General features: G+C 26.8%; 2 protein-coding genes across 8 annotated transcripts in view; one reads left to right on the forward strand and one right to left on the reverse strand.

Moving 5' to 3' along the window:
• Window positions 1-17: 17 nt before the first annotated feature.
• LOC107436942 (U11/U12 small nuclear ribonucleoprotein 48 kDa protein) lies at window positions 18-17,734 on the forward strand. 2 transcript variants are annotated; one of them, XM_043049862.2, is made up of 8 exons: window positions 18-247; window positions 3,881-3,991; window positions 6,623-6,689; window positions 9,796-9,852; window positions 13,760-13,936; window positions 14,127-14,239; window positions 15,959-16,017; window positions 17,439-17,734. In XM_043049862.2, exons 1-8 carry the CDS (start codon window positions 122-124, stop codon window positions 17,656-17,658), a joined length of 930 nt encoding a protein of 309 aa, XP_042905796.1. In that variant the 5' UTR covers window positions 18-121; the 3' UTR covers window positions 17,659-17,734. The 2 variants fall into 2 exon arrangements, with proteins under 2 accessions (XP_042905796.1, XP_042905803.1); XM_043049869.2 differs by having other exon boundaries at window positions 19-244.
• A 2,260-nt stretch (window positions 17,735-19,994) lies between these two features.
• LOC107436941 (cAMP-dependent protein kinase inhibitor gamma) overlaps window positions 19,995-25,236 on the reverse strand; it is a 94,028-nt gene continuing 88,786 nt past the window's right edge. For all 6 annotated transcript variants that reach the window (XM_071177437.1, XM_043049895.2, XM_071177438.1 and 3 more), the window contains 2 exons: window positions 24,010-24,193; window positions 19,995-20,577 (listed from right to left, as the gene is read on the reverse strand). In XM_071177437.1, the coding sequence (XP_071033538.1) occupies window positions 20,498-20,577; window positions 24,010-24,172 (243 nt within the window). In that variant the 5' untranslated portion in view covers window positions 24,173-24,193 and the 3' untranslated portion in view covers window positions 19,995-20,497. The remainder of the gene's footprint in view (window positions 20,578-24,009; window positions 24,194-25,236) is intronic.

Raw genomic sequence — 25,236 nt, forward strand, 5'->3', positions numbered from 1 at the left:
GATTGAATATCGCAATGAAATAAGTAGCTAAAGGCGCTTGCAAAAAATTCTGAACAAACAAAATTTTATAAATAACCAAAAATAATAGGTTGATTTATGTAATTAATTTTAAGTGCGAAAAATGACGTTTAATGACAGGCAGAGTGTTATAAAAGATCTTGAAAATTTTATAGCTGACAAAGTCAAGATTCTAAGCAATGTGATTACACCTTTAAATTGGGACGAAGAATCTTTAACAGCCGAAGTTGTTGATTATATTTTCATTTTACTTTCTTTTATTATTATTAATCTATAAATTGTGCATAATAATAATAAATTATATATAATAAATATATAAATTGTGCATAAAAAACCTCGATTTCTTAAAGTTAATTGATGTTTTAACTTAAGGTAATCCAGGTTTCATCCAGCTCTAATTTGCAATTGAATATAAAACTGAAATTAAACTTAGTGGCACGACAAGACATGTAAGCGAAATTGCTACTGTGCCCATCTCAGTTTTCTTGACTTTGGGCTCTGGGATGCAAAAACAGATGTTTAAATTGGGTGGTCAGCCGAGCGCGGAACTCCAGATGTTTAGTTCCCAATCATGCTTGGTTCTGAGTCAACCAGGACCTGTTACAAGAGAGTGCGAAGCGCTACCACTCAGACTCACAACTGAATCTACTATAGAATTTCTAGGACTATAAATGCACACTTAACCATATCCCGGGAATGTTTCAGTGTCTATAATCGCCAAAGTGTCAAAAAAAAAATTTTTTTTTTACTGGCTAGAATTTGAAAAAACAAAAATTACAAGAATTCCCTGAGGATGGCTACGGTTTATATTCTTCTGAGATTTATTCTTTTAGTTTTTCGCAAGCTGTTGCTAATTTGTCGCCAAAATTTGTGAATTTTTATTGGCGTAGGTGCGGAAAAGCAAATCTCTCCGAAAAAGAGCAAGTTTAATTGAATAGTTATGATGTGTCTAGTTAAAGTTTTGTTATATTTGTAAATCATATATTTTTAAGCTGTTGGACTAAAATAATAGCAAAAAAATTGAATGAAAAGTAAATTTAAATAAAATTTTTAAAAGAATGCTCTAAGAAAAGAGAAATGCTCTAAGTACAGAGTATTTACATCTTTTAATAAGTTTTGAGCAACATAAAATACAGTCAAACCCCGCTATAATGAACCTTCAAGGGGCCGAAATTTTGGTGCACTATAATCGGGAGTTAACTATATCCGTTAAGCAGGCAATTTAACTAATGGTTCCCAAACTCCTCCCTTTTATTACACATTATTCAAATAAATGGCTGAAAAATGTTATGTAGTAGCAAAAGATTTGTTATTTTTCATTACTCTTCGTCTTGTGTACAAAAAAAAAAAATAATTTTTAACTGATGAGCAATGCTCAACATCAGAAATGGAAACACCCCGACTCTCAGATAATTTTTGCTACATTCTCCAATATAGATGGTTTTAAAAATCTGTATATGTCTTTATTTTGAACTAGAGATTTCAAAATTATTACAAAAAAATTAAGGAAAAAATCAGTCGAAGAGAGAAAAAAGTTCATTCTATCCAACTTTCTGCCTTTTTTGGTTCACTATATCCACAAAAAATAACATTATACGTGTATAGCAAGGCACGGGACCGAACATTTCGTTCACTATAAGCCGTGTTCACTATGGCTTTGACTGTAGTTCTAAACATGTTTGTGTGCACTTTTTTCACTGTGAAGAATTGAGAAAAAGTAAGAGGTAAAATTCGAAATTTTAATTGTGCTGTAAAGAAAAGTCTCTGAGATATGAACAATTTGTAGTAATAAATCTAATTCTAAAAAGAAAATTTACAAATTAAAAAACAATCAAAAAAACATTGAATATTAATGCTTTAATGACATTATAAAATGTATGTTTTAAATTCAAAATGGAGATTGCCATGTTCAATTACTAGAGCTTCCTTACCAGTGCAGTTATGAAAACTAAGATAGAAATTTATCTTACCTTGCCTAGGTTCTGGGAGGCTCCCTATACACAGAAATTTGCTTTTAGATTATACCCTGTTGCAAGTTAAAAAAAAAAAACCATTATCCCTATTGAGAGAACCTGTTTGCATCTAAGTGCAATCAAATGGATGCTGAGCTCCCAGCTCGAATGTATATCAGTGTTGCTAACTCTTAAAATGATGCCACAGAGCCTTCTTTTTGCTTGATTCCTTGATTCGTGTGAAATGAGGGAAACAAAACTTATTCAATAATCTATTAAAAAGTAATAAAAATTATCAAAAATGATATCTAAAAGAAGTCATAAGAAATACACATCTTTTTGTTTGCATTCAAAGAAACTAATGAAAGAATAATAAAAATTATTTCTTACAGACGATTTTCTTCAACTGCGAAAGAAAATGAAAAATTCTTTATCTCACATTTGATTTGTTAAGAGCATCTCAAAATAAGACACACTATTTTCAGTGGTCCAATCAGATCTAATGCTCTTGCCCCTTCATATAATTCTTTCTTTTTCAAGAACAAATGTTCTCCTTATTTATTGAAACATGTCATCAAGTCTTGATTCCAATAAGACTACGAAACTATAAACTTTTTTTAATAATTCTATGATATATTTCGTAAAAGGTAGGATGAATTGAATTTCTGTCTGACGTGCTTAAATTTTAAAAACTTCTATATTCTTTTGAAAGCATATTTGTATANTCAAGAACAAATGTTCTCCTTATTTATTGAAATATGTCATCAAGTCTTGATTCCAATAAGACTACGAAACTATAAACTTTTTTTAATAATTCTATGATATATTTCGTAAAAAACAGGACGAATTGAATTTTTGTCTGACGTGTTTAACTTTTAGAAATTTTTATATTGTTTTGAAGCATATTTGTATAATTTGATAGCGAAATAAAACTAAACTATAAGTAGTCACGGATGATTACTTAAATCCTATACCACAATTTTATTAACTTGTAATGGAGTATAATTTTACTATATTGTCAGACAGGAGTAAAATATAAGCAGAGAAGAATCATTTTTCCAAATTTACACTGTTGCAAAACTGCCAGAAGATTATATAATCTTTATCTGCCCTGTCTCAAAGTTATATTATAGATATCTTTTTAGTAAGAGAAGCCAAAATAAAAAGCTATTATATTGTTAAATTGATATAAAAATTTCAAAAGAATAAACATTTATTTCCCTTAAAACTTATATACTATTAGTACTTTGAAAGCTTTCTAAAAATAGATTCATTTTCGAAGTGTTATTTTTACAGTGTTATTTTTAAAGTGATTGTCTGCTGATGTATCAAAGTCTAGGGATTTATAAAACTTATAATAATCAAGTGATTCACAAATGTGACTAATAAATATATTTCAGAATAAATGAGTATTCATTCTGAAATATATTTATTAGTTCTAATTCAAATAGAGTTAAATTACTTATTGAAAGAAACTAGTAGTTAAAGAAAATATTAAGTATTTGAAATAATGATAGCATTTAAATTGTAAGTTTTTATCCTCCTTTAAAAGAAAAAGATTTTTTTTTTTATGTGTATGGAAGAATGTTCATCTAGTTTTTTTGTCCACTTGAATGACAGATTCCTTTTGACTTTTTTTTTTCTCCAACTAATTTGTTATGCTCTTAATTGTATGTGACTATTAAACTATGTGTATGATAAGAACATCAAGGATTGCGGATTTGTGCCACGAATTCAGTATTGCTTGATGTTTTTGTGTCGTGAGTTGCTGTATATCTTCAAATATCCTAATTTGGTGGAGCCAATTAAATTACTATTTATATATGAAATTATATGTATATTATTTAGGATTATATTTCCTCATGCAGATTTCTTCTTATAAGAAGCATTACTTATTTTTTAAATTTTAGGAGAAAGTACAATGTCCTCATAATCCAAATCATTGGATACCAAAATCTTCACTATTCAAACACAGAGAGAAGTGTTCTTGGCTAAAGGAAGGATATGTTGAAGATGAATTTGTAAGCATGCATTAATTTTCAAACAAATAAATTTTTTAAAATGATGTTTTTTCTTTCAAATATTTTTTTTACTGGAAGAATAAATAAGATTAAAAAAAAATCTTTTTAAAATTTTTATTTGTTATAGTATTAAATGGTTACATACTAAATTTAAAAAAATTCTTCATATGAAGGCATTCTTTTCTCTTTCTAGAAAATATTTGAAAAGTATCTGATAACATTATTCTGTTTATGAAAGGTAAAAAATGTTAGAGCAAACCGGAATGTTTGTAAAATGGAAGTAAAGTTAAGATTACCTATGCTTCAAACCCACGCTCAAGTGAGAAGGAAGATAGGCGCAACTGTCTAATGTCTAGTACCACTGAGGTCCAAGCAAAATTTCTCAATAAGACTTTACTGTTTTTTGGTTAATTTTTTTTAAAAAAAATGCAAAGAATTCCTTTATTTATAAAATAAATAATATAAATGAGTGCAATGCATTTTATTTTCAACAGAAATAGGTACGGAGGAGAGAAAAAAAAAAGCAAATTATATTTAAGCATGTTTATGAAAGCATGCACTTATTTGTTTTAGTATTAAATGTTTAGTAGCATGTTTATTAAGCATGTTATGTTTCTTTAGAATATTTGAATATTCTAAAGAAAAATTTCGAATATGAGGGTTTTTCTAAAATTGAAATTGATTTGTTATGCACTTGTAACCAATGTTTTGTAATTTTTTCTTACTAACTGGTTTTGGCATTTTTCTTATTTGTGACGCTTTCGTTACATGCTGAAAACAGACTCAAATATTGCAACCTGTTAAATTCAAAGTCTACTTGTGTTACAGTTATTTTTTATCAACAAAAAACATACATTTTATAATAATAGTAATAATAAAAAAATGGCAGATCTATATCAAATGCTATCTTTCAAGTAAAAATTTTGTAACCAGTATGCAACACATTTCTTAAAAATAGACTCAAAACTATTAATTAAGGACATTAAAGAAGCAAAAAATAATGTATAAAGCTAAACACATATTTAAGTTACTCATAAATTAAATGCGTTTCCAATATCTTTCCTTCAAAGTACCTTAAAAATATATCAATCTTTAATCATTGTTTAAGCAGATACACAAAAATAAAAATAGATTCCACAATTATGTTAAATCTTTTCATTTAATACATGCTATTAATTATTATTATGCTATTAATCATAAACATATAATTTTTCTTTAAAGTTGCTAATTTTCATGATTATTCAGGGCTTGAAACTAATGGCGGTCTTATTTCGGGATCTGTAAACAACTTGACTTAGACCACCATAAAACAATTATCATTTGTCTCCTGGATCAGCAATATAGCCTCCACCATATTAATTTTTTTACCAGTAGTGTTTTATACTGTTTACAGAATATCTGCTCACCTGGAAAGTCATGAGAAATCATGGAAAGTCATGAATTTCAGAATTGAACAAAATTTGTCATAAAATGTCATGATTTTAACTATTTTTTTAAACAAATCATGGAAAGTCATGGATTTAGGTCACCAAAAAATCTAATTTTTAAAGTAGAATTTATCCCCCCATTTCATGGTTTTCCAAATATCTGAATTTGTAACAAAATCCCTACTTGCAGTCATATTTTATTAAAGTATGAAATGTTTTTATCAAGTTCTTTTAAAATTATGGAGTTCTTTCAAAAAATGAAAGAAAAAACATCATTTCTAGAGCAAATTATCTTTTAAACTTCTGTGATTTCAGAATTTTCGTTGTTATTTGTTTATTTTTTATTCCGAAATAAGAACAGAAAAATCAGGGGTATTTCTTTCCTTTCCGATGAACAATAAAAGTATCTTCAGAATATAATTCTGCAGAAAAAAGAAAATTATTTGCTTTTGTATTTGCTTTTCAGCTATTTTATTGCTTTAACTCTTTCTTTACTTTGTTTTTTAAATTTAAAATCTATAAATATGGAGATGCAAAGTATAACAGTTTTGGTTATACTTATCATTTCAATTAATGCTATTATAATGCTTTTTTAAATTTATTGTCGTGCTTTTGTCGGAGAAAATAGTAACTTCATTAAGTCATGAAAAATTCTTGGAATCAGTCATGGAAAGTCATGAATTTGAAAATCTAAAATGTAGCAGACATCCTGTGTTTATTATGAATAGTTTTTTATCAGTAAAGTGAAGGAAAGATTAATGATGCAAGTTTAATTGTTTAAAATTGATTATTTTTCAACTGTATTAAAATATAGTGTTAAAATTGTGTTATATAAATTATTTTGAAAATAGTTTATATTATGCAATTTATAAAACTTGTAGTTCACCATTTGAAGTGGATTGCATTTCATAAACTATTTAAAAAATTCTATTAATCACAAAAATATGATTTATATTTTCTCATTTGTAATTAACAAAGATTTTTTTTTTTGCTTCAAAAATTTAGCATTATTTTACTCAAATCCTTAGTAGTTACTTTTTATTTTTTTCGCATTTTAGTTATATTAAACTGTTGTGTTCCTTTTATTGTTTCTTATGTTATCTACTTAGTACAGTTTTCAGTTTTTTCTTCCCATGAGATTTAGTTTAATATTTCATTCAAATGTTACTTTTCTCTATCTTCAATAATAGTTTCTTTTTTACAGGACAAGCAGCTTCCTGATTCAGATTTCTTTTATCAAAATGCACCATCAGTTGTGTCTGTATCTGTTGGTATGATTTTGTAAACATTATTTAAATTTCCTTATTTGCGGATATGAGGAAAATAATACAGCCTTGATAAATAAAGTCAAATTTTTTTCTGAAAAGTTATTAGACTTTTTTAAATGTCATGTGTTTAAAACTGCATTTGAAAATAGAAAAAATGCTTTTAAAAAACATTAAAAAAATTCCCCTACAATTAAGCAAAAATTTCAGTCTGAAACATTTTCCTCATAACCTTACATAGAGCATTTAATAGTGTTTAAGTACCTATATTGAAAAAAATCGACATGCAATTTTTATTAAAGTTATAAATGAATGTTAAATACAAGACTAATAAAAGAATTAAGAGGAAAAGAGAAATGTATTGATGCCTCCTCTGATTTTTTTATGTATGAAAACAAAGTAAAAAGTCTCAAAAAATTGTTTAAAATTGCTAAAACCTAAGTAATTATCAAAAAAAAAAAAAAAAAAAGGGTTNAAAAAAAAAAAAAAAAAAAGGAAAGAAAGAAAGAAAAGTGATTAATCTTCAGTTTTGTTGCAATTTGGTAATAATTTTGAAATACCAAAAAGTAAAATGTATTGCCTGATATTCAATATTAGTCAGAATGTTAAAAATTAAGAAGTCATCATGTTCAAGTTCTCCATGCACATAAATCTTATTTTCACTTCAAATCTGAAGTAAATGAAATTTATTTAAAATTTTATTTTCAAGGTCAAATATTTGTTTCATTAAATGTTAAGACTTTATTAAATTTAAATGCTGCATAGACTAATTTTAGTTTCAAATGCTTGTGCTTGGTAAATTTATTTCTTATTTTGATTTTCTTATTGGTTTCCACAGATTGTTATTTAGTTTAGTATATTAGTATGTTTTATTTAAAAATTATAATTCTATTTTGCGAATTGATTTTTTAAAAGTAATTATATTTTATTCTGAGAATTTCGATTTATTTTTGACAAATTAAGATAAAGGCTAGTGTAATAAGATTTTTTTTTTTTTAAATTCGCTAAATGGTAACTGTTATATTTAAAAAATTTTTTATCTGTAAAGAGAATAAAGTGAGATTTCCAGTTACATTTGACTTGGTTCTTACAATTACAGTTACTATTTGGGACTAAGCTCTTCATAAGAGGCTCTTCTTTGAACACCCACTTCTCCCAAATCACTGCTTGGTTTGGGGAGGAGTAGGATTCTTTTCTTTTTATTTATTGTTAGTCTGCTTCTACTTTTTAGCATTATTTATTAACAGTACTATACCATTTATTAAGATATTGCTTTGAGAATATCATCCATGTTAATTGTATCTGCCTGCATGGTTTGCAATAGAATTAAATTATAAAATGATGGATGCAGTGCACCCAACCAACAACCCGTTCAGGTGTTATAGATCCTGACTGTCAATTTGCTTTTTATGTTTATGTTGTGGGGAGAGTAGTTACAGACCATGTCAACCTTCATCTATGAAAAGGTACCCCAACATAGAGTCGAGTTAACATGTCTTATATACTAGTGAATTGTAGTTGTAATTTTATAGTGGTAGATACGCTACAATGTGTTGAATAGTTCAAATGATACCCTGCTGAGTATCTTGTTCTCTCTGTAAGTTATTTTTCTGGTACAGCATATCGTACAGAACAGCTGCCCGCTAGTTACGTATTCAGAGAGCTAAATTTCTTCTCCTTTCTATGATCTTTACCTTAACCTCAATGGAAAATTTTCCCCGACCCGACCTTATTTAGGCCATACAGGTAAATGTTTATTAAAATAAAAAAAAATCTAAATAATTGTACAAACATAAAATACAAAATACATATCAGACATGGCAAACAGCCCATGAGCATTGTCGTCACAGATCAGCAAAAATCATGTAAAGTGATAAAACATTGAAACAGCAAAATATTAAAAGTGTCAGTTAAAGGAACAATTTAAAAGATAAACATGTAAAATTTACAAAAGAACAACATAGTATAACATGTTAAAACAGTACTTTTAAAACCAATTAAGTAGTACAAAAGTAATTACAATAAAATTGGAGCAAGTAAAAATAGAAGAGTTTTTAGAAAACGTAATAAAAGTTACAAAACTATAAGAAAAATTGAGACATCCAAGCTGGATCGAGCAGGTTCCGAGACCATTAAAGACCATCCCCCAATACATCCTGTAAAGTTTGTTTAATAATCTTTTTTATGATATTTCTGCAAGTCATGTTAGCATGGCATTGATGTTGACTAATATTATTAAAGTGATTGCCCCGGAGTGTCTGGAATTGAGAACAAGTCATTAACAAGTGATCGACAGATTGGTATTCACCCCAGTAATTACATTCTAGAGTTTTGTGGAATAAATTATATTGGTGTTCTCCAAACACTCCGTGGCCTGTTAAAAATTGATTGAGATAGAAATTTGCTTGTAGTCTATTTAATTTCGGGTCTTTAAAAAATTGGAATGTCTGTCTCCCTTTATCGGAACTCTGCCATTCTAACCCCCAACCTACCTTAACCTCCATGACTTCCCACTGGCTGAAAACTGGCTGTGGTGGAAATTCATTCTCTTTCCAAGCAAATTTATCTCAATTTGTAAATAAATAGATAAAGAGTTAGCTCCAGGCAGTTAGCTACAGAAAATATTAAACTAATTTCCTTTCCAGACTTAAAGCAGTTTGCAGAACCAAGTCTTAGTTATTATTACAGTTGAGAAATTTTATGTTGTATAAAGGAAATAATTTACTAGAAAATTAGAAAGTAAATATATATATATACAGGGTGTTTTTATAACGACTGTCCATACTTATGTACTTTTGATATCCTTTCTGTAAAAAAAGTTACATGTAAAAAGTTATAAAAGTTTCTGCATATTAGGGGCCACAAATTAATATTTAACTATGGAAAAAGAAAAAAGCTATAGAAATCTAAGAAATTCCCTTTCCCAATCGCAAATTGACATATTTTGGCAGCATTTTTTCTTTCTTAAATAATAATTTGTAACCCCTTGTGTGCGTACTTTTTTTACTTCATTTTCTTAAAAAATTGACAAGGATTTGAAATTATATGTATTAGGCGGTGATTACAGAACATCTATATATATAATAACATTAGCTTTACTTTTTTTTTGCAGATAAAAATAAACAACTTAGTGTCTTGATGAGTAAAGGACTGATAACATATGATAAACGTATGTATACTTTTGTTTTCATCCAATAAAAAATTAGCAAGGTGTAAATTGGTTGCATGTTTTTGTACCTTGGTTAATAGTAGTAATATTTTTGTATAAATTTGATAAATAATAATTGCTTGATTAGTAATGAAATAACTCTCTTGAATAAGGTGAAATACAATAAGGCAGGGATGGCGAGCCAATGACACGCGTGCCATTTATGGCACACGGCACAATATTTTGAGCACTCCACCGATCACAATTGTTGTTACACTATTAATTGTTATTACACAAATGTTATTACGCTGTGAAGCATATGTAACAATTAAATACAAATTCACAAAAAACAAACAAAATAATAAACAATTATTAATAAAAAAATTAAAAATTAATAACTGTAAAAAACATGCTAACAGTAAATAACTAGCAAAAAAAAAATCAACAGTCCTGCTTAAACTAATATTTTACAACCTAATATAAGTTATTGGTCATATTAGGACAACAACTTATATTAGGACAACAGAATCTGCTACAACAGAAGTTACACTGATGTTACTTTAAGTTGAATTACGTGTATAACTGCGACATTGCAAAATGTATTTTTTTTTTCAATGTAAATAAAGAGTTTTGAGTTGATAGTATTTAGTATTATTATTTTCAAAATTGCCGTCAAAATTATTTGATGGCACGTCTATGACCTCATTAAACAATTTTTTAGAGAAAATGACACGTTGGTGAATAAAGGTTCGCCACCCCCGCAATAAGGTGAGACAAGGTGAAATACATTCTTTAAATGTTAATTCATTGAACTACATGTTCATGCATTAAAAAACAAAGAATAAATATTAATTTTTTATTTGGATGTTGTCTATTCTCTTTTCAAAATTTATTTTATATTTATTTATATTGTATTATTAGTCATATTTTTTATTATACAAATAAGATTCAGGATGAAAAAAGTTATATTCCTATTAATTCACTGTTATAAAGGTTATTTTATTGATTTAAATTTTTTATTCTCCATTTCCCTAACATTAGCCAGTAAAAGCTTGAATTGTTGAATGTATTTTTTAAGCAATTATTTGGTTATTTATTGTTAAGTACAGCAACAACAATTTTGCAATTTAAGTTTCCTCTTTATATCCTCTCACAAAATTATTTTTTACGTTTGCTTTAAAATTTTGTTGTACAGGTTGTATAAGAACTAATTTAACAATTTTGACCTTCAACAATATCTAAAACAAATTATATAGCTATATTAAATGTCTTTGTAATAGCCATGCTTGAAGTTTTATTTCTGCCTCAAATAACACATGCAATAATATAAAGCTATACATAAAAAACATAAAACAACAAATGAAAATAAATAGGTTATTTAAAAAAATGAAGAAAGAATTACAAAAACTTCATACATCTAAAAATGCATGTGCTGTTTGAGAAAGTAATTTTGTTTAGCTTTTTTATTTTATGCATGTCAAAGTTGTAAAATTTACTTGCTTACACCTTATATTTAAAACAAGTAATCATTTTTGCAATATTGGGTTTTCAGTCTAAAATTTGAAAGTGAATTCTATTCTCTTCTTGTTTCAGTGTCCAGGTATGTTTCACTGATGACTAAATCGTGGAAATATGATTTTGTATCCTCTATATAAATTAATATATCCTTTTTCATTTTGAATGTTATAAAGCTTTTTATTTTTATGTGCCCGAAATTTATTTGACTAATTAACATGAACTGTATTTTCTTATTAAAGAGTAAATTGTTAAGAAATAGTACATCATGTTTATTTTAATATAAAACTTGGTTTAATGTTATTTCAGCAGAATTAAAATTTCATAAATTATTATTTAAATTTTATATTAAAAAATTTAACTATATTAAAAAAATAGAAGATTAAAAATTATTTACAATTTTATCAGATATTGTGTCTTAAAATTTGCCTTTTCCCGATAGATTTAGCAATAAGAATAGAACACAAAAAGGTACGCAATCCTCTTAAATTTCTAAATTTATTAAAAAATTTAGGAGCTCTTTGTGGCTGATTCAGGAAGCTTTCTAAAAACCCACACTTTTAAAACAAAATCATTAATCCTTTTTATTTAAAATTTTAAAAACACTGGAAATCAATAAAAATGTTTTATTTCCCTATTGTCTCGCTAAAGGAACTTGAAAATGGCACTTCTCAAGTTGATTTTGTAGACTGCAGCGTAATTTAAGGATATTTATATTTTATTCAAATCAAAATGGTAAATAATTGAATGAAGTTTTTTGGTAAGTGTCAAATGGTTATGCTATTTTTAAATATCAAAGGCAGACACTCCTCTGTGTGTCTGCCCTGTTTTTATGCCAATGCAAGTTTTATGATTTTGGGCACCTGTAATCTTTAATCCATATACTGTTATTCTTTGGGTGTCAGACTTTTTTTTATTTCACTTATTTAAAAAAAAAAAAAAAAGCAGTTTCCCTATTTTGTTATCATTGATCATTTTTGTTTGGCACAGTATTTCTTATTCAAGGTCTTCTGCCATTCAGTTTAATATTTAATCCACTTCTTCAATTCATATCATAAATGTTTTAATTTTCATATACATTTAAATGTCATTATGGCATAAGGAGACAATATTAATTAAACCAGTGTTTCTTATTGTTTTGCTGAATTGTCATAGTAACCAGACTAAGTAGTTTTTCTTCGAAGCTAAGTTTGATAAAATGTCATTGAAGGCACACAATTTGCTCTTAATAACAGGTGAATATAAAATGTCCACGCAAAGAAGTATTTAAATTTAAAATTCATCTTTAACTGTGCACAACATTTGCTCTAAATAGAAGGTGAATATAAAGTATACACACAAAGAAATATGCAATTTAAAATTTATATATAGTTTAGAAATCACAGACTAAAAAAACAATTTGAATGATTAGGAATGTGAATCATGATAAAGAAATATTTACCACTCCTGATTTTTTATTTTATTTTAACAAAATGGAGAAATACATAATAATCTGCAACATCTGTTACTATGTTTCATGATTTCTACATTTGGCTGCTATTATATAATGTTTTCAACAGTTTTAGAGTTTTTAAATGTTTTAATTCATAACTTTTTGAATTTTTTTCATAACTTGAATATTTTCCAGAATTCTGAACATCCAAGATTTGAAATAATGTTACTAAGAACTATAATAGTCTTTTATTATCATGCTGTTATTAATTTTCATTGCAAATTAAAATGCTAATTTATGAGATCATGATTCTGATTATATATTCATGTTGGAACATAGCTGTATTTTTTGCCCTGTATTTATTTATGCTTGTTATTCTATAAAGAAATTGAATACCAAATATTAGATTTAGCTATAAATTAAGCGAACAATTTATATTTGATTATTAGTAATCCAATTCCTAATTGTTTTGTATTTATAATTTATTTACAAAATTTCTAACTATCCATATTTTATTTCTAACTATCCATATTTTGAAAATTTAATTGATAAAATTTACTTTTATGCCTCATTTATGTCTAAGTTTTTTAAAATGCTGTATCCGTAATTGTGGCATAAACTTTTAAAACTCAGTTTAAGTATCATGGGCTAAAAAAAGAATAGCTTAAATCTTGTTTTGTATTAAGTTTATGTAATTTAGTGAAAGTGGTCAAAAAACGTAAAGCTTTATTAATAAGCTCTTCTTGGGTTTGTCATTGAATATGCCATATAAAGTGTAAATAAAGATGTTCCGTTTGTTTAAAGTTTATAATAAATTAGATATTTAATGATAAAAATATCTTGTAAAGTTTTTAAATTATCTTATTATTTAATATGTTTGAAAAAAATTGGATTGCATGTTTTTCTTTTAATAACAAATAAATTATAATATAACTGAAAATTCAAGTTGTTTTTCTCATGCGCACACTTTTTTTTTTGTAGAAAACTTTGAGAATCTCAGCAGTCCTAAGACAATTGACCGATGGACTACAGAATCAAATCCTGAGCAAAGATTAGCTATATATGATCACATTGTTGAAGAAGGCAAATTAGTGAAACAGCCTACAAATGTTCCATTAGAAGATTTAATGTTTGACTTTGAAACAAAAAATGACCAGGGTATGTAATGATACATAGTTATTTTCAGTATATAATTTTTTAAAACAGTTTTTTTATTCTTTTTGTCATAAAATTTGGCATTTAATTAGCAGTTCTAGTGTTTCAAAATACCTCTAAATCTAATACCAATTTATTTTATTTTATGACAGAAAACTCATACTCTTTTGAAAAGTGAAATTGTTTATTTTAGGGGACAAGGTAAAGACACATCTAGAAATTCTTGCTGAACAGAGGGATTACAAGCGTAGGCGCCAATCTTATCGAGCTAAGAATGTTCATATAACTAAGAAATCCTACACTGAAGTATGAATTCTTTAGTTTTAAAGCATTTAATATTTGTTTATTTTAACTTTTATCTTCTAGCATCACAGCTGCATTAATTTGATGTAACACGCACATGAGGAACCCCTCTGTTGTTTAGTTGGCTTTTGTACAATGCTGCTGGTTAAATATGAAAGCTAGGGGTTACGAGTTTGTTCCGGGAGTCTGACTAAAGAGATGATTCATTTAAGCATTGCAGTGCATATTTAACCAAAGACAAACTATTCATTTGTCAAAGAAACTCTTGATTTTTGTCAAATTTTCATAGATAGTGTGCTTTTTAATACTTTAACATTTTCAAAGACAATGAATAAATGTTGAATTTCATCCTTTACATATATTTTGGTAAAAATATAAGAGTATTAAACTTAATCTGTTAGCATGCCATTATTTATTTTCTAGCTTTTAAATTTTGTTTAAATTTTATATTATTATTAATCCTATTCTTAATGAGTTTAGCTTTTAACTTTTTTTTTCATGTCGGCATTAAAGAGTGGAAATTGAATTCTAAAAACTTCTGTATTCTTTCTTTAATTAGTACACTTTAGCAAAAAATTTAAATTTTGTTAAACGTTCACAGTTAGATTGTAATGCTCTGTTTCACTAAATTATTTCAAACTTGACAATATTTTTTGTTCTTTAGATAAATTTGATTTTCGATAAATCATTTCGATAAATCATTGTGACAATCAATTTTTGATAAATTACTGAATAATGGATCTCTCTTTACTGAGTGGCTACTGCTACCTGTTACTTTGTAATTAACTTTTGATCTAATAGTTAATAGGCTTTTTGCTATTGTGACCCATTTATTGTAACGATCATATTTTCAAAATTATATATTTAAAAATATTTTTCTTACCATTTATTTATGCTTCAAAGAAGAGTTTTTAGTCTAGGATATTTTTATTTTTATACAAGAGAACCCTCTGGAATTTTTATTTTTGAAAAAACTTACCTTAAAGATAATTTATTATATAATTAAGATAACTTAATCAATAATGTTAGCGTTACAGCACTTTTTTAGCTATGCTTATTTGTATGTTGGCTATGCTAGTTTGTTATTACAAAATAACTTTTTCTCAATTTAAAAATTTTAAGTTAATTTTTTAACGTTTTCATATTTCTTTTTTGAAAGCACTTTGCTTAAGAAAATCATTATTTTTATGCTAACAAAGGTTTTCCATGAGGTCCAAAAAATTGTAATGTCAAAAGCACTTTAGTTTTATGTAAATTAAAAAGGTAAGAAATTATTTTTTTTTGCTAACTATATTGTTTATTGTGTGCTATATTGAAAGGAAAAGGCTTTATTTGGATATTATTTACAAATTTTGATGTTTAAAATTAAATTGACTTTAGGGCATTTAAACAAATTCACATTTTTTAAATAAAACTACATAGCCATATATGATGACGACATTATCATATTTGTAAAAAGGATTCTTTTTAATATAGCATAGCCCAGATTTCTAGTAGCTATGATTTTAAAAACAATCTGAAATTATGTGACTTAAGAAAAGAAAATAACACGTTTTATTTATAAATTTAATATTATTAAAATTGTTTTAAAAATATGATTATATTTTCTAGTTTTTGGAGACTTTTGTTTGAGTTATTTATGTGAAATTATATTTTAATGATTATTTTAAAGATGTTTGTTCACATGTAAAATATATGTACTGAAATTTTTTTATGACTTAGGAATTGAAGGAAGTGATAGAAAAAATTACTGACACTAAAACACAAGAAAGTGCTGAAAAGTAAGTGGTTTAGCTTATAGACAGAAAAACCTTGTATTTAATTTCATCATATTTAATTGAAAAATTCTATCTTAAGTTTTTTAAATGTTTGCTTAGTATCTTTTTTATAGTTTTACACTTTAAGGTATCTTTGTTTTATAATTTACGTTTTGATTTAATGCCTTGCTCTAATTCAAACTTAAGCTACATGTATAAATTTTTTTTATAGTCAATAAGGTTTGTTATATATTAAAATTTAGTAGGTTGAAACATCAAGTAATTGGGTCACTTCAAGGATTTCAGTTCAGTTTTGGCAGAGTTGTTAAATGATATGCAATAAAAAGATTAAGTCTCTTTTAAAGTTGTTATATAATGATATTTTGCTAAAGTTAAACAAGATCAAAATAAATCAGGGTTCTAAAAATCTTAAACTTTTTATGTGTAGTGGTCAGGTTTGTGCAAAGTACATTTTTATATTCTCTGACATCTTTTTAGATTGCATATTAATGTACCCATTATTAATCAGTTATAAAATGGTGACAACAACATATTGTCTACATTCACACATTTATTTTAAATATTAATCAGAGTTTAATATTGTTAAATTAGAAGTATTATTAACAAGGAAGTGTTAAGCAATAGTAAAAATTGATGGAGTAACCGCAGAGCATTCTTATTAACAGAACACAGTAATAGGGAATAACCTTTTTTCATATAAATAAGCTTTATTATAGTTGTAGGTGTTGTATCAATGCATGATAAAAAAAAATTCTATGTCTCACAGAAATTTGCAAAGATCTACCATACATATAAGTTTATAAATTTCGATTTATAATATTTTGGTCATGTTAGTCATTTATTGTTCAACTTCTTTTTGAAGGTATAGGGCCAACTTGGATTGTATTTTGATTTGTAAAAAATAATCGTAGCATCTTTAATACGCAAAACTTTAAGAGCAATAGTTGCACATTATTTTAAAAGTTCTTGAAAAGTGTAACAATTTTTTTTTATTATCAGCCATATGACTTTACTAGCTGATTATCCAATAGCACTATTTCTTTTTACCACATTCTTGTGAGATGATTAGCGAAGACCTTTTTCTTAAAAATGTTTGTAAAGAAATGTCAAAATGGTAATTTTAACTTTGATATTATTAGTCTAAAAAGTTAATATTAAAATTAGATTTGTGAGCTATAAGCACGTTTATGGAAAGTTATCTTTATTCAACTTATATTAATCATCATGGAGTGAATGAAATTTCTGTCAGAATGGTGAGATAATGGCGAATTCAGAGATCCCTTATGCAACATAGGCTATAGTAGGAACTTCTAAATTTATACCATATCTAAAAAATAATAATATTGTCCCCATTTAACCACATCAAAACATATTTTTTACACTGATTTAGAGCTATTTTTATTTAAGTTATTTTTTATCCTCAGTGAGATGGAAAGACCTGAGCCTAAGTATTCTGAAAATGGGACCAAGGATCAAATTCCTCGACGGCATGGGTATGACAGAAGACATGGTCGTGATTCTCGATCAAGATCCAGAAGCAGGACTCCCAAAAAGCATAAGCATAAACACAAACGTAGTAGGAGCAGATCAAGAGAGCGTCATAAGCACAAAAAGTCACACAAGCATAAAAAATCTAAGGACTAAATTTGAAAATAATTGTATTTTATTCATGCCCATTTCTTACATTCTTTAGTTGATTAAAAACATTTATCATACTAAATTTGCATTCATTGTTTTTTATTCTGGATTAAAACATCTTTTTTCACTTTTGTCTAATTTTAACAGAATATTTCTGTCCCTTACCTTGTTATTTCAGTTTCTCTCTTTTAGATATTGAAATTTAAATTTTTTTTACCAAATATGCAAAACATTCTAATGTAATTGTAATGACCCTATTTCTATTTCAGTAATTTTTCGCCGCTAATATTCAGCCTCTTTTCAAACATTTTTCTTTTTTTCAAGATAGAAATTATTTGTTAAGAGTTTCCAGATTGTGTGGGTTGGAAGAAGTTAGCACTGAAAAACTTGTTTGCCAAATTTTACAATCGTTATACATTATTACATAATAAATTATGAAATACAAAAAAGTTTTTCACTAATTCATTAGAAAATTGTTGTCTCGTAAATATTTAATAATTTGGATGTTTAATTCCTCACTTAATAATATTTAAATACTTAATAACCATTTAAAATTTCTGATTTTCTCTCACTGGAAATAATAAATAAATAATTTAATAAACTTAAAAAAAATGTTCTGTTAATATAATGTTCTATTAACATTTGATAAAATTTTTACTAAAATAACATAATGGATTAATTTTTTTGTCTTTTCTACATCACATCAAAGAATTATAAAATATTAATTTGTAATAAAGACTTTTACTAATTTCATTAATTAATTCATAAGTGACATTTTCATAAATCAGCTTTGAAATTTTTATATCAGACATTGCTCAAATGTGCTTGTGAAATTATCGGCATGCATTTAATTCACAAGCTTGTGTAATTGTATGCACAGACTTATATGCCTGCATTTATGAAAAAAAGATTATACAGTGGAATCCCTATTTTACTTTTTCTTTTGGACGTATTAATTAAAAAATGCAGGAGGCAGGAAAACGTAAAATTGGAATAAATTTTTTTTCAAAAATTGTCATTTACAATTTGAACTATTAGAAAAAATGTAAAATTTTTACTTGTTCTTTATTTTTAGATATAATTTCAATAATATCCCTCTCAGTACTTGCTTTTCATTTGAAAATAAATATTGTTAAAATTTTTATGCTTTGAAACTCTAAGTTGTACTTAAATCCTCAGATATTTTTTATTGATCTTCACAGTTTTCATCGGGAGCAGGTATTAAATCAGATATCGAAGGAATTGGAAAGTAATGTTATGTGTTGAAGTCAATGTACATGTCAGACTTCTTCAACCACACAATTTTATTCCAAAGGGCTGTTCAAGTTGGATCCCAAAAAATTTGATTGTTAAACCCATGTGTAATATATTTTAGTCATCACTATTTAACGCTACATAAATCAATTTACAGCTTCTAGAGCATTTATCTTTTAGAAAAATCTTGTTGGTTAACGAAATAAAGAAAAAGAAATGATTACCACACCCGTTGTTCAGTGTAACGTTTTAAATGAATGGGTTTTTCCAAGATTCAGAAGTTTCAAGTTTGCTGGTAGAGTTTCCACTCGCAAATTTTATAAGTTTAGCTCTCATGCTTTCTTTAAGCATCCTTCTTGTGCTTAGTCCATCCCATCACTTCCTGGTTTTGATTCAAGGGAAAAATCCCTTCTAACAGACAAAAAGGTAGAATAGAATAAAAAAGGATTTCAGAATATCTTCAAGCAAAATTTTTTTTGAAAAAGAAAAGTTTGTGTGAGCTTTGTAGAGAAAAAAAAAATGATTTTAATCTGTTAGGTAAGACTGGATTATCTTTAAAAGGGTAATAGGAAATCTGGGAAAATTTAATGCTAACGGTACAAGTGATTTTCACACAGCAGAAGAAAATAAAACAGGAAGCGGGAGGGACACTGTACAAAATGGACAATGTAGAACCATTATAGTTCCACTGTGGATGAATTATGAAGGGAACAGGCATAGTTTGAGATGAGCATTTAACAAAAGGACTTGGCACTCGAATAATTTTTTTTTAAATTACTGTTCAGACTGTCTTTTCAAAAGAACTATTTGCTAACTGTAGTTTGTTGATGTGTAACCTTTTGGCGACGGCTGGTACAACAGTTGTACCCTGATATTCCAGTTTGTTAAATTTTTAATTCCGTAACAATTTCCGGTAAAAAGTACAATAACCCTGAGTGACGGTGCTTTTTACTGTAACTTTTCATATTGTACCAGCCAGGTCCAGAAGGTTAAATACTTCGTTTTAGTAATAATGGAATGGACAAAAGTAATTGTAAGTAGTCAATAAATACCTCTTTATACATTTTATAAAAATAACAAGACAAGCATTTTGGTTTGCTAGTTATAGTTTATTATTTTAAAAACACGTAAAAAGTCCTTTCTAAAAAAATGAAGTCATTCAGTAAAAAGCTACAATAACTTAAAATCTATGAAAAAAAAAAAACTTAAAATATCACAACACATAATTGCAAAAGAGATCTCCATAAATCTCAAACAGAAAAACATCCACATTTGACAGCCGAAACAAAGTGATACATATTGATACCTAGATGTACACAGACACCATAGACATCCAATCGAATGATGAAAAGTTTTAAGTAGTTTTAACACTTTCTCGAATTTACAACATTCAAGAATTTTTAAAACATCTCATAAAATAAGTTCTCCATTCCAGTTACATGTAATAAACACTCATCTATCTGTAACTGAATCAACAGCGACTAGTGATTCAATGACGTGAAACAATCACATGGTTGAGTCACTGTCTTCATGAGCTTTTTTTTCTTTTTTACATTTAAGTTCAATTTAAAAAGAAAACTACACTTAGAGGCTATGTATTAGCAGCTCCACCTTGTGCTATTTGTCCTGATCCAGAACCTTCACCGCCGCAACTTCCATCCATTTGCAAATCTGCAATTGAAAAGTTTCATACAGAATTTGGTAAAATTGATTGAGTAAAAATGATTTTAAAGAAAGAAATAATAAAATTGAAGTTCTATTAATTTAGTTTAGCTAATGTTTGCCTTGCATTAAGTAACTTCCTGCAATTATTTCAAAAATGTATTAAACAGACATTTTTTATTAATTTAAAATTTGGTTACATTTTAATAACAAATAAGAAATAACAAATGCAAAAAAAAAAAAAAAAATATCAATAAGTTTCTTTGAGTTTCATTTATGTTTAAGTTTTATTGACGATGGCTGTATTTTCTGACTGATTACATTTAATAATTTTTTCAGGTTAATTAAATTTACATTACCTAGAACTATTCTTAGTTAATATTTATGAGCTTTTTTGAAATTTGTGAGCCCTAAGCCTAATCTGCTTGTCTTTATTTTGTATTGTATACCAATGCAAGAAAATATTTTTACCTTCGATTGTTATGTACTATCATGACAGTTGTTATACAGTAGAAAATCTTATAATGTAAACCTTCAAACATGAGGCTTTAGATTATATAGGTCATTTCCCTTATCAAACTTATTTACTAATTAGATTAATATTAAAAGAGTTAAAAATAATTTTTAAATACAAATACTAAAAAATATGCACATGATTATTTCTTATTATTGAAAAAAATTTAAATTATCAATAGAATTAGGACTAACAAATTTTACAATTTTGATTTACTTAATAATGTGCACCAAATAATTTTTTTTTTTGAAGCCTGTTAAAGTGTTTGCTCAGTTAAGAAATTTTTTTTAGCATGATTTTCATTATTTACAGTGTTTAGAATTGAATAATATAGATCTTTAAACTCTATTAGTGTATGATATACAAGCCATTGATATAGTACTTTATTTGTCCTTTATTACAGCTATTATTAGCAAGCCCTTATCTCCAAGAATTACTTTAAATCTTTTTCTTCTTCTGATATTTAAAAAAGGTAAGAGATAAAGCTTATTTACTTTATCAAATAAAAAATAGTAAAATTAACTTCCAAATTCTGTACAACCTATGCAAATTATTACAGTAAAATAGTTTGCGAGCCAAATTGTGTTTTGATGTTCACAAATAAAATATTACTGTACATACAGGAGTATAAAACAATTTTTTAAACCCCCTGTATACACCTTATATGACAGTAATGAAGTTGGATATCTATTAATCATAAAATATCGATGCATCATAAACAATGTGAGATATGAATAATTATGTATCAATTTATTCCTCCCAAAAACTATTTTTAAATGCATTATATACAAGTAATTTTGCATTTTTTCTCACCACGTTTTTAAACATATAAAGGTTTTTTTAGGAACAATACTTAAATTACATTAAGAAAAAAAATAATTGTTATAATAATTTATTTAAGTGTAATTCAAATACTACAACACCAGGAAAATTTTTTTGAAACAAATATAAAAAGAAACATATCTAGTAAATANCTAATCTGCTTGTCTTTATTTTGTATTATATATTAATGCAAGAAAATATTTTTACTTTCAATTGTTATGTACTATCATGACAACTGTTATACAGTAGAAAATCTTATAATGTAAACCTTCAAACATGAGGCTTTAGATTATATAGGTCATTTCACTTATCAAACTTTTTTACTAATCAGATTAATAATATTAAAAGAGTTAAAAACAATTTTTAAATACAAATACTAGAAAATATACACATGATTATTTCTTATTATAGAAAAAAATTGAAATTATCAATAACAATAGGACTAACAAATTTCTAAATTTTGATTTACTAAATAATGGTTTAGCAAATATAATTTTTTTTTTAAGCCTGTTAAACATTAGCTCAGTTACAGACATTTTTTTACCATGATTTTCATTATTTACAGTGTTTAGAATTGAATTATATAGATTTTTAAACTCTATTAGTGTATGATATATAAGCCATTGATATAGTACTTTATTTGTCTTATACTACAGTTATTTATTATTAGCAAGCCCTTATCTCCAAGAATTACTTTTTTTTCCTGATATTTAAAAAAGTTAAGAGATAAAGATTTACTTTATCAAATAAAAAATAGTAAAATTAACTTCCAAATTCTGTACAACCTATGCAAATTATTGCTGTAAAATAAGTTTTTAACCCAAATTGTGTTTTGATGTTAACAAATTTTCACAAATAAATTATTACTGTACATACAGTAGCATAAAACAATTTTTTAAACCCCCTGCCAGTAATAAAGTTGGATATCTATTAATCATGAAATATCGATGCATCATAAACAATGAGAGACATGAATAATTATGTATCAATTTGTTCCTCTCAAAAACTATTTTTAAATGCGTTATATACAAGTAATTTTGCATTTTTTCCCTCCACATTTTTAAACATATAAAGGTTTTTTTAGGAACAATACTTAAATTACATTCAGAAAAAAAAATAATTGTTATCATAATTTATTTAAGTGTAATTCAAATACTACAACATCAGGAAAATTTTTCTGAAACAAATAGGTATAAAAAGAAACATTTAGAAAATAAGAAGTCATAAAAAAAATTATAAATTTAATCCTTTGAACTCTAGTCCTCAAACATTTAGCTGCAACAAACAGGCAGTTTCTTCTTATACAATGATAAATGCTTAGTTGGGAAAATTTTGTGTAGTTTTGCCCTAAGTTTTGTACTACCTTTTTTTAAAAAACAAATTAGTTCATTAGAATCGGAATCTAGACTACTTAGGTGATACTTAAAACCTAGAATACAGGACCTTTAAGTGAAATATAAGAATCATTGTTTTTCAAAAATAATTGGATTCCATGAACTTTGCTGAGACAACTCATAATTTGATTGTTATATTTATTTACGAGTTTCTTCTGAAGGAATCCAGTAGCAGTGGGTTTTAAAAAAATGTTTAACAAGCATTTTTTAAAGACTTTATAATTACATCAGCAAATTTATTCTTTAGCAACATTTCTTACAAAAAACAAAACATGAATTAAACAAATTTAATATTTTTAATAATGTAGTAACTAATTCAATGAACGATTTCTTTTATAAAAGAAAAATAATTATCAAACCAAAGAAAGTAATACATTAAGCTAAAACTTTAAAGTATTAAAACTTTAAATTAACGCTACATTTCAACCCAGCTCACAAAGTATACAGAATTCATGATATTTTCTTACTTCCCGATAATTTATCAACAATAAGCAATAACAATGAATTCATAATAATTTCTTACTTCCCGATAATTTATCAACAATAAGCAATAATAATGAATAATGTAAACTCTTAGTTACCATGCCAACGCAATTCAAAATTTCATGCAATTTTTTTCCTTCTAATTATTATATTTAATACCGAAAGTTTATTAAATATTAAAACATAATGCACTGCAATATTACTAAAATTAATTTCTTAATTTGTTACCTGAACAAGATAATTTTTGTAAACTATCGGGCAAAGATGCCGTGCTGACAGCGGCACCTTCGGCTCGAATATCCGGCATTGCATTTCTTCTTCCCGTTCGTCCTGTTTGTAGGAAATCATCAAAAGCCGGGGAAGTGGCTGCACTTTCTACTTCCATGGCCATTCAATCAGATAATGAACTAAACTGTAAAATGAAATGTTATTACTTGGAGTAATTTGTAGCTGCAAGATGCGTAACATTCAGATAAATAAATTGTGTTAAATACGAAGGAGTCCGCGAAGAAGTTGGATTCCTGCCATAGCTGAAAATATAAAATAGATGACGCGATCAACAATGACGAAATTCATTGTTTAATATTAATGGCGCCATCTAGGTGCTTATATTGAAATAATCTTCAAAAAATCTTGGAAGAATAAGGGGATTCAACATTTTTCTTTTTTAAGTTCTTGATAACAGAGGGCGGACATTTAAGGGACAGGAAAAACGTAGGTAGTACAGGTAACGTAAAAGAACAGCAAGATTAAACTAAATAATAATGGAATAAAATTAATTGAAACTACGTTGACTTCATTGGAGAAAATATTTTTATTTCTGTCAGATCTGAAATGAAAATTGCGCATTACTTTCTACTGACAAATATAAAAACATTTTCGTCGCTGCAGTTTCCTTGAAATATGGTGGTTTTTAAATGTTTTTTAAATTTCATTATTGATATTACTTTCTCTTTAATTTTGTGTCTGTTATAAAATGTTGAAAAAATGCCGAAATTTCGTTTGACAAAAGATTCTATTCGGCGATTATGTGGTAGTGATATAAATTCTGCTTGTTTCAGTCAGGAAATGATTGAAATTTTTATTATCAGTAGACACAGATTTCCAGTGGAAATTTGTGAACTTTAGTTAGTCCAAAAGTGGTCGGTGTCGTCATAGATGATAAATTACTGAAGGTGATATATTTTATTTATAGATAGCGGTCAGGAAACAATGAAAATTACCATTTCAATTAAGCACTGAGTTCCCGTAAAGATTGGAGTTTTCCAGTCTAGTTATGTTAGTCCCTATGTCAGTAGAATCAGTGCAATCAAATATTACTGAGCCATGGTTCCAGTCATGGCCGTCTTAATGGCATGCAGGGCCCCCGGGCGCAAAAATATTTCAGACCCCTATAGCCTGCCATAATATTTAAAAACTAACTAAAAAACTTCACGTACATAAAATAAATCATTT

The sequence above is a fragment of the Parasteatoda tepidariorum genome, chromosome 2, assembly GCF_043381705.1.
Source record: "Parasteatoda tepidariorum isolate YZ-2023 chromosome 2, CAS_Ptep_4.0, whole genome shotgun sequence".
Classification (NCBI taxonomy): domain Eukaryota; kingdom Metazoa; phylum Arthropoda; class Arachnida; order Araneae; family Theridiidae; genus Parasteatoda; species Parasteatoda tepidariorum.

Bases quoted from the DNA above. Each gene is read 5' to 3' on its own strand.
- LOC107436942 (XM_043049862.2), top strand. From the start codon at position 122: ATGACGTTTAATGACAGGCAGAGTGTTATAAAAGATCTTGAAAATTTT. The intron at 248-3,880 runs GTTGATTATATT...TTTAAATTTTAG, and splicing joins AATCTTTAACAGCCGAAGTT to GAGAAAGTACAATGTCCTCA. The intron at 13,937-14,126 runs GTATGTAATGAT...TGTTTATTTTAG, and splicing joins TGAAACAAAAAATGACCAGG to GGGACAAGGTAAAGACACAT.